This window comes from Pecten maximus, chromosome 4 (genome assembly GCF_902652985.1).
Source record: "Pecten maximus chromosome 4, xPecMax1.1, whole genome shotgun sequence".
Taxonomy (NCBI): Eukaryota; Metazoa; Mollusca; class Bivalvia; order Pectinida; family Pectinidae; genus Pecten; species Pecten maximus.
In genome coordinates this window covers 37054438-37064885 of record NC_047018.1, presented here as the reverse complement: position 1 = coordinate 37064885, position 10448 = coordinate 37054438, and the positions used below count along the sequence as shown (strand labels likewise).

Below are 10448 nucleotides of genomic sequence, written 5' to 3'. Positions count from 1 at the left end.
TCCAACGGTTCCTTACGATCTGACCCTGGTTGACCTCGGAAGCGGAGACTGTTCTACAGCAAGACCTTTTATTGATGAATTGCTGAAACGACAGAAAGCGCTCACGTTTTATCCACTGGATATTTCCGGAGGTATGCTGCTTAGAATAATGCAATTTTCTGCAAGGTAGTTTGACACATTGTTTTTGTTACACTCCTGATTTGTTGCTATTGCTTTTCAGATTTCCTGATGAAAGCTGTAAAACAGTTGTCAGAGGAATACGACAACTCTCTTGTACTGCGACCGATATTGTCAGACTATGAAAAAGGAATAGACCAACTGAGGTAGGTTAACGATAGTCTGGGCATTCCATTACACACAGAGACTAATCTGAAATTTAACCGTAAAACTCTGCTGTACATTTGTGACTGGACTATTGATACTATAACTTGACATTCCGTAATGTATTTGACTTTTTTTAACATACATGTATTTCATGTTGTCCTTTGTTCATATTGCAAATTATAAAAAAGAACTTTTATGAATTTTTTAATCACGATATTCATCGGAATATTTATGCAAAGAATCCTCATTATATTTTGTGGGGATTAAATCGAATGTATCTCCCGTATTTTCACAGAAAGGTTGAAGGACCTAAGATGATTCTGTGGATAAATGGTATCACAAATTTGTCTTATGATGATCAGGTGAACACTTTTAGACTTCTTTCCGCCATGATGTCAGGTAAATATCCACAATTGAGTGACATTCCAAATTAATTATATAGAATAGTGAACTTGGCCGACAGTTTTTTTAAAAACATTTTGGGACCCTGTTTGATTCCTAATCTTTCGTTTATTCACACTTTTGTCCCAAAAATTAATGTCGAGTCATAGAATGCCGAAAACTTTGTGCAAAATATAGTTTAGTATCTAGTTTTCTCTAAAGCTGTTAGTCAATTTTTATTTTTTTTTCTTAATAGTGCTCGAGGTGGTTTATGTTGTGTTGCTTCAAATGTTTAATTTCAAATATTAATAAGTAAATTACAGAACATGTTACTGGAACTCACGAACCAATTTGACCAAACGCCGGATTGTAGCAACCTTTGTGACAGCCCAGAAAGTATGATTAAATGCATCAAAATATCCCAGTGACCTGGGCACGTCAGTTCCTTTGTCTGTCTCTTCCTTTGCTATCATTACGCTATATTCACTTAAAGATTTGGGCGACAGTTCACAGACATTGGAAAATCTCTAGTTTCACTGTTATCTGTCAAAGGTCAAAGTCAATTTTACTGAAAATTCCACCATCACATTCTTTACCATATATCCGGATATCACTCCTTTGCTTGGATTTGGTCTATTCATTCTTTGAATGTGTTTGAATACCGCTATGGTCGGTCTAATGACAATGTCAAGGTATCTGCTAATGGTTCTATTAATTTTGTTACTAATGTTAATATAGAGGAACTATGACAAATAATGTCAAATGCATGCAAGTGTGCAACTTCGAATTGTTAAATAATATGATATCATGTAACATGCATGAAATGTCAATATTCTCCTTTGCTGGCTTACTTCTGTTTCACGTCCCATTTTGCTATAAAGATTTGTTCAAAAATTAAATCAGACCCACAGATAACAATACCCTCGATCATGATAACTTTACTGTTGTTGGAACTGATCATACTACCATTGGACTTGTATAAATCAATTTACCGGTTACCAATTTTGTCGATCTTTTCACTATAGGATATCAACATGATATACTATATAATATCACAAGAATGTTTCGTGATTGAGAAGCTCAAAACTAACATCGGACATACCTGGCTAACTGATGACTAAACGAACACGTTTTCAAATTGACTACGTCTTTGCATTTTTGTAATTATTATCATATTATTAAATTTAGTCATATGAGTCAATATTTTTCTAAAGAAAATTTACCTTACAAAAATTTCACCTTAAGCTAACAAAAACGATATCATTGCGAAACAATAATTCAAACTCAAAATCGATTAGACGAGGTCACATTAGAAACAAAAATTAGATTTCCATTGTAACTTCTGCAAAAATAAGTAAAATAAGACCAGATGCTCAAAAACAGTTAGCGTTCATATAGCATAAGGGAATGGAATATTTCTAAATGAGAACATGATGACTATAAAACATTTCCAACGCATTATTTGATCATTTCCCCGTCAGTTCTGTTTGTTTTCTCGACTGGGTTTTGATGTTCTGTGTCCAACGTCCTTATCGGGATTATTTTGTCGGTCCTCGTGTTTTCACTTTGCCACGTGACCGCTACAAAGGACTACATAAATACTTGGTCGGTACAAATGGCCAGAGCACCCGACTAACGTATTTTGTCGTGATAAACGTGATGCACTTGTCCATCGTACTTAGAAACCGAGGAAAATTGCTGTACATTTTTATCATTTATTCACGTACAGCTATATAAAGACGTTATTAATTTGTATTAATTGACGAAGTGCCGATTAACTTACTACTTTTTAAATAATTTTGACAATGTTTGTTATTTTCGTAAGAATGTCCAGCATTTTTCGTTGTTCTAGAACCAATACTTTCACGCTCTTATCTGTTTCATAAGTATTAATTATGGGTAGTCGGATGCTGTAGGACGATTTATAGAGCAAGTGTTAATGTTCATGCTTCAATATTGGAACTCTTCAGTGTTTTAAGTATCGAAATCAGCATGGAAACTAGCAAACGTTGAGCAATGGATCGTTATTAATTCAATTTATTGTTTACAGATTATCTCCAAAAAATAAGGTACGGTGTAAAAGATTTCGGTTGTATATACAAGTTTGTAGATTCAACACTGGTAAAACCACCGTCCTCGTTGTAGCCATGAAAGCCGATCCAAGCTGCCATTACGGCTGATCTGACAAAGTGAAAGTTGAAGTCTTATGCGCAACATGCCGTTTTTCTCGTAAAACTACATTCACACCTCATACAACACAGAATGAAGCCATCGTGTCAGGCAAAGTAGACACAACGCGGGATCTGTAAACAATGTGACGTCATCGGAATGTAAAAGTTGTAACAATGTACAACAAGAGGCCCAATGGGCCTGTATCGCTCACCTGGCTCTACAGCAACTTAGAAGTTGATTGAGGTCATTTCTACAGATACTATGCTGATTAACATAGTAAGCTAGGTTTATTCATATTAATAAATTTTCTAGTCCTTCATTCAAGCATTTTATTGGCCTAATATCTGGTCTAGGAGGCTCTTGGCTATCGCAAAATTATTGTTTACAGATTTAAGCCGATTTCACCCCTGTGACCTTAAATATAGGTCAAGGGTCATTCATTTGAACAAACGGTGTAGCCCTTCACCCCAGCATGCTACAGGCCCACTATCAAGTCCCTTGGCCTCTTGGTTATTGAGAAGAAGTTGTTTGAAGAGTATAGCCTATTTGACCCAATCGACCTTGAATGAAGGTCAAGGTCATTTATTTGAACACACTTTGTAGCCCTTCACCCCAGCATGCTACAGGTTCAATATCAAGTCCCTGGGCCCCTTGGTTATTGAGAAGAAGTTGTTTGAAGAATATAGCCTATTTGACCCATTTGACCTTCAATAAAGGTCAAGGTCATTTATTTGAACAAAATTTGTAGCCCCTTCACCCAAGCATGCTACAGGCCCAATATCAAGGCCCTGGGCCTCTTGGTTATTGAGAAGAAGTCGTTTGAAGATTATAGCCTATTTGACCAATGTGACCTTGAATGAAGGTCAAGGTAAGTTATTTGAACAAACTTTGTAGCCCTTCACCCCAGCATGCTACAGGCCTAATATCAAGTCCCTGGGCCTCTTGGTTATTGAGAAGAAGTTGTTTGAAGATTATAGCCTATTTGACAAATGTGACCTTGAATGAAGGTCAAGGTCATTTATTTAAACAAAATTTGTAGCCCCTCACCCAGCATGCTACAGGACCAATATCAAGTCGCTGGGCCTCTTGGTTATTGAGAAGAAGTCGTTTGAAAATTATAGCCTATTTCCCCAATGTGACCTTGAATGAAGGTCAAGGTCATTTATTTGAACAAACTTAGTAGCCCTTCACCCCAGCATGCTACAGGCCCAATATCAAGGCCCTGGGCCTCTTGGTTATTGAGAAGAAGTCGTTTGAAGATTATAGCCTATTTGACCAATGTGACCTTGAATGAAGGTCAAGGTAAGTTATTTGAACAAACTTTGTAGCCCTTCACCCCAGCATGCTACAGGCCTAATATCAAGTCCCTGGGCCTCTTGGTTATTGAGAAGAAGTTGTTTGAAGATTATAGCCTATTTGACAAATGTGACCTTGAATGAAGGTCAAGGTCATTTATTTAAACAAAATTTGTAGCCCCTCACCCAGCATGCTACAGGACCAATATCAAGTCGCTGGGCCTCTTGGTTATTGAGAAGAAGTCGTTTGAAAATTATAGCCTATTTCCCCAATGTGACCTTGAATGAAGGTCAAGGTCATTTATTTGAACAAACTTAGTAGCCCTTCACCCCAGCATGCTACAGGACCAATATCAAGTCCCTGGGCCTCTTGGTTATTGAGAAGAAGTCGTTTGAATATTATAGCCTATTTGACAAATGTGACCTTGAATGAAGGTCAAGGTCAATTATTTGAACAAACTTTGTAGCCCTTTACCCCAGCATGCTACAGGCCCAATATCAAGTCCCTGGGCCTCTTGGTTATTGAGAAGAAGTCGTTTGAAGATTATAGCCTATTTGTTTGAACAAACTTTGTAGCCCTTCACCCCAGCATGCTACAGGCCCAATATCAAGTCCCTGGGCCTCTTGGTTATTGAGAAGTTGTTTGAAGAATATAGCCTTTTTGACCCATTTGACCTTCAATAAAGGTCAAGGTCATTTATTTGAACAAACGGTGTAGCTCTTCGCCCAAGCATGCTACAGGCCCAATATCAAGTCCCTGGGTCTCTTGGTTATTGAGAAGAAGTCGTTTGAAGATTATAGCCTATTTGACCCATGTGACCTTGAATGAAGGTCAAGGTCAATTATTTGAACAAACTTGGTAGCCATTTACCCCAGTATGCTACAGGCCCAATATAAAGTTCCTGGGCCTCTTGGTTATTGAGAAGAAGTTGTTTAAATGAAAAAGTTGACGCCGGACGGCCGGACAGACGACGGACGCCGCACCATGGCATAAGCTCACTTGCCCTTCGGGCAGGTGAGCTAACAATGTATATTTTACATTAATACACTAATGAGCAACAGAATGGGACGCAACATTAACCCACATGCGAATGTCCATCAACTGGCATCTCCTAAAACCATGTGCTCTTTTCTCCATCCGTAAATAACACGGAAATAGTGATAATGCGGAGAGGTTATTGAATGGTAAAACTGGGACGTGTAATCGCCGTGGGTAGGGGATGCAGGGATGCTGCTATCTAGAAATAGAAAGTTATCAGTTTGGGAAATGAAGTCATCACTCTTATAATACATAAGTTGAGAACCAGGTAAGCGACTGTTGTCTAGTGCCCTTGATTTCAAGTGCTACAAGGTACAGTGATATAAGATCGACAACGTCAATGACGATTTTGGTTTTTTGATAACAATCATCAATATACAGTATTAGAGGTGAAAATTAAGAACTATGCAAGTTCTCAGTCACATAGTCCGATAAGTTCTCCAATATGATAAGCTTCATATGAAAACAAGTTGGCCAACAGAAGTACACGCTTTGTTCCAATGAGTATGTCAACAGTCTGTTTGAAGATCTGGCCACCAAACTCCACAAAGATCGGAAATTCAATTATTTTTATGTTTTCATCTTCGGTGTATTGTCTATGAGTCCTACTGATGTGTTTTACGAAATATACTTCTATAAAGTTCACAGTTATAAACTTATACCTATAAACTCGAATACAGACTTCGACGAATTTAGGGGTCCTCTCAAACATTTCTATACAAAACAACAACCAAGTCTTATGACATAGTAGCCTCAGAGGTCTAAAATTTATACATTATACATATCTAATATATACATTGTATCTCATTCCAATATGTATATAACAAAAGATTACCAATATGTATATAACAAATGATTTCCAATATGTATAAAAGAAATGATTACAACAGTACAAACACAAAGAACATGAATATTACGGTCACCTGAGATTTGAAATACATTTTGTATTTCAGTTAATTTAATTGACCCTTTTTGGTCCCGCCCATCAGCCTCTAGGGATCAGCCAAGGCCAACATGTGTATACCATTAAGCTGTCATCCAATGCTAATAATGTTAACAAAGTTAGAATGAATTCCAATAGAAATCAAACAAATCATAGTCAAAAATGTGATTTTCCTATATAAACTAAAGTAAAATCAACTCCCTCCCCAGGGGCAAACTTGTGACCCCAGGGTCATGAAATTCATCAATTTAGTAAAGCAACATAAGACCCTTCCACTTATGAAGAGTATTTGATTCTACCTTATTTGGGTCTTCAGAAGAAGATTTTTGAAATTTCAGTCAATTTGACCCTTTTTAGCCCCGCCCATCAGCCCCTGCGGGTCAGTCAAGGCCAACATGTATATACCAACAAATTACCATCCCAAGCTGATAATGTTAACCAAATTAGAATGAATTCCGATAGAAATAAAACAAATCATAGTAAAAAATGTGATTTCCCAATGCAAACTATAGTAAAAGTTACCCCCTCCCCAGGGGAAAAAACGTGAGACCCCTGGGCCATGAAATTTACAATTTTGGTAAAGCACCTTAAGACTCTTCCATCTATGAAGAGTGTTTGATTCCATCATATCTGAGAGTAGAGAAGAAGATTTTTGAAGTTTTAGTCAATTTGACCCTTTTTAGCCCCGCCCCTAAGGCCCCTGGGCGTTGGGGACCATATAATTAACAATTTTGGTTGACCTTTAGCCACAGAAGCTTCCTGCCAAATTTCAATGAATTTGATTTAGGGGTTTTGGAGAAGAAGTCGAAAATGTAAATTGTTTACGGACGCACGACGCACGACGACGGACAAAAGGCGATTAGAATAGGTCACTTGAGACTTTGTCTCAGGTGGCCTGAAAATCCTCAGTCATTTACAAATATTTTCGGTTTTGCATTTTTGAGACGACTCCTTATTTCAATTCATCGAAGTCGGTGTCGGAGTCAGTGTTAGAGATGATGTTAGAAAGGCGGTCCTACCGTTTGGAATGGGAAATGGTAGTGTAAAGAGTAGAAAAATCAAACTTAGCTTTAAATCCCATTTTTTCTGAAATGTTCACCATCACGCAACATTTGTGTCAAAATAGCAATATATCTTTTGCATACATTGGCCAGAAAAAGATTCATAAAGATTTTGGGAAAAAATATCAAAGTGCTTATGAAAAGTGTTTCATTATTATATAAGAATATAGTCCGGTATTTATTATATATTTTTCAAAAAACATATTTTCCTGCAATTTGACCTCTAGATACAAATTCGCCGTTCGCTAATTTTTCTGCAATGTCCACCATCATTACTCAAAATAATAAGCCAAACACAAGCCTCATGGGTTGCTTGTAAGGTTGCTTCAAATAACAACCAGGTTGGTCGTATTGGTTCGTGAGCAAAATATCATTGTTCCTGTAACAGATTCTTTTAATTGTTATCGTTTCCCAGACAAATGTCGACTGGTGTTCAGCGCTGATATCACACACGACAGAGATACTATCCTAAAAGCATACAATGACGATGAAGGTAATTTCACAGAAAGTCTTTCATTCAAGCTTCATCAGGATTCCAATTTCTGAATAATTAATGTGGCCATGACATACACTGAACGAAATTCAAAACGTATTTTTTTTTGCTGTGATAAAGCATCACCAGGTTTGTTCCCTGAAGTAAATAACATTTAGCAAATAATTGAATTACTGAATTACTTTTCTATCATGAAACTGGTTGCTTTCATAACATTATACATGTTAATAATATTTTACCATTATCTGCCCTGAAAAGCATTGCATAAACTACTTGTTGACATTTTGCATTGCTATGTCGATTTCTGTATATTTTCAAGATAACTATTTTGTTTGCGCCAATACATCATCCCACTAAAACCGTTTAACTTTGATAATCACAAACCGAACATTTGGTATCGCTGAAGTAATCACAGTTACAAACATGCTTTTACACACCGCTCATTTATTATCGACAGTGGGCACATCAAAGGTGTTTAGTCCCCTCATTGTAAACTTTCCAAATACATGTATATATTTAATAATAGCATTATCTGCCTTTAGGACAAAAATGACCCACTGTTCCCATGAATGGTTTATCTTTAATTCATTTTGCAAGCGCCCGTGACTTCAAAAAAAGTAGTTTTGTTTAGATTTGTCTTTGGTATTCTTGTGCAATCCTAACCACCATGCGTAAACATCGTTTTAAAAAATAACATACATTGGGCTTGGTTGCCAATGACTTAAACTTATTGTTAAATAGAGAAAACGCTTTGTCCACATGCTGTTAGTGAATTGTTTGATCAGTAATATATGTATCTGTGATTCACAGGCTGTAGCAGAACGTTTATCCAACATGCCATTGTAAGGTTAAACAAAGACGAAGGAAGTCAGATCGCATTGACCAGCTTTAAGTATGCTGTAGATTTTATATCTGACAACAACCCCGATAAGATGAGTTTCGTGAGGGCCTATATACAAGCTACGAGAAACATCAGGTACCCAATTCGTAAGTAGTGATTTGTGAGGTCTTAATTAACCAATTTTATGTATATTTTCAGACATTCATGCATAAGGAATAAATACAATAATGTGATACGGTTAACCAGAAACCACTTACATACCTAAATTATAACGATATAATCATGTTTGTTCATTCACAGCAAATCTTTATAAACAACAGAAGTGAAGAACAAACACTCTAATGTACATAGACGAAAGACAGAATTTCTGAAAAGTTAGTGTAAAGTTAGTTCTGGTTTCGTGTTCAAATATCCGGAAACGACTTCGCCACAAAGTTATAATTCGAATCGTGGCGTACACATATCACATCTTGTTTTGTAGCTGGGCTTGGTATAGACCTTCAAATGAAGAAAGGAGAACGACTATACTTCCACGAAGGCGCTGGATTTAGTTGTAAATATACATTAGAACAGCTACAGTATATGGTCGAGAAAGCTGGGCTCCGTCTGGAGAAAACCTGGACAGATGACAAAAAGCGTGTTGTTTTCTGTCAGTGTACAAAAACTTCATAATTCAATTATTTTAATACAATTTATTGTATGGAATTAAAGATATTTGTCTAAACAACATCTTATTACTGAAATTACATATACTATTTCTTCAATTACAATGTAGGTCTAATTACGGCAATTCTGTACAAAATTTGCTAAGGCTTTTAGCATAAATAGTCTTTTTGCTGCAATGTTATTTTCTAAATGTAAAAGAAAGCCAATTTATGTAATACGATATTTTTAGTGGCTAATATTCCCGCATAATATTTAAGATTGCTTTTGAACATGACTGTATAGATTGCTTTAGCTAAAATCAAATTTTCAATAAACATAACTATATTTTCATTTCTTTAAATATTAGGGTTATATCAAGTATCCATATATATGTACATTTGTAAAAACATCTGCTTGACTAGAAATTTTGGATGGTGGGACAATTTTTCGCTTTGCTCAGTTTCTCAATAGTACCAATGTTATTTCAACCACACCTGGAAAACAGTTGCATTGCAGTTCATGTATGTACATGACCTTCAGGTATGAATTCAAAAGGTTTTTTCCCTTGTATTTTTGTGTTAAAGATAAAGATTTCGATATATTGATTCAAAATCTTTGTTCGTTTCTGAAATTGATTTACAAATTAACATTTATCCAAAGTGCATGATTTCTCATTTTTCAGAAAAACATATTTTTGGAGTGAAAATGACATACACGTATTTAGGGGTATTTTGAGAATTACTGATTTTTGAAAATTTGATATTTGTTAAGCATTCAATATTTATTTATTTATTTATCTATTTATTTATACAGTTTTAAACTTTTAAATCACGTGGGTCAATACGTTTTGATTGGCTTACACTTGAAGGAAATGATAACGCAAACGAAGTAGTTTGCAGTTGTTTTGTCATATTAAAAATAAACATAAATACATGTATATATATACTTATTTATTTGTAATAAATTGTAAATTTTCCACACTTCTCCGAATTGTCAGTTTTGCGTATTAATTAGTTGCATTTCACTTTAAATCATAGCCTTAACTTATCCTCAAAATAGCTTTGGTATTGTGGTAGAAACAGGTCACACAAACTGATGGTTGTTGTATAAGTTATTTCTATCACACTTAGTTATTTTTCCAAAATCATTTTAAAAAATAACTAACTCGAGTGAAGAAAATACCATATACAACGTCTACTCGTCCAGACGGGGTTTGGATACTGTAGTGCAGGAAATTTTCTCTCGGTTATTATG

General features: G+C 35.8%; 1 protein-coding gene across 1 annotated transcript; it reads left to right on the top strand.

Annotated features, from left to right (window-relative positions):
- The first annotated feature begins 638 nt into the window (after positions 1 to 638).
- On the top strand, positions 639 to 9221 carry LOC117326525. The gene is made up of 4 exons (XM_033883282.1): positions 639 to 723; positions 7631 to 7708; positions 8519 to 8695; positions 9031 to 9221. The coding sequence occupies exons 1-4, from the start codon at positions 639 to 641 to the stop codon at positions 9219 to 9221; spliced, it is 531 nt and encodes a 176-aa protein (XP_033739173.1).
- The last annotated feature ends 1227 nt before the right edge of the window (positions 9222 to 10448 follow it).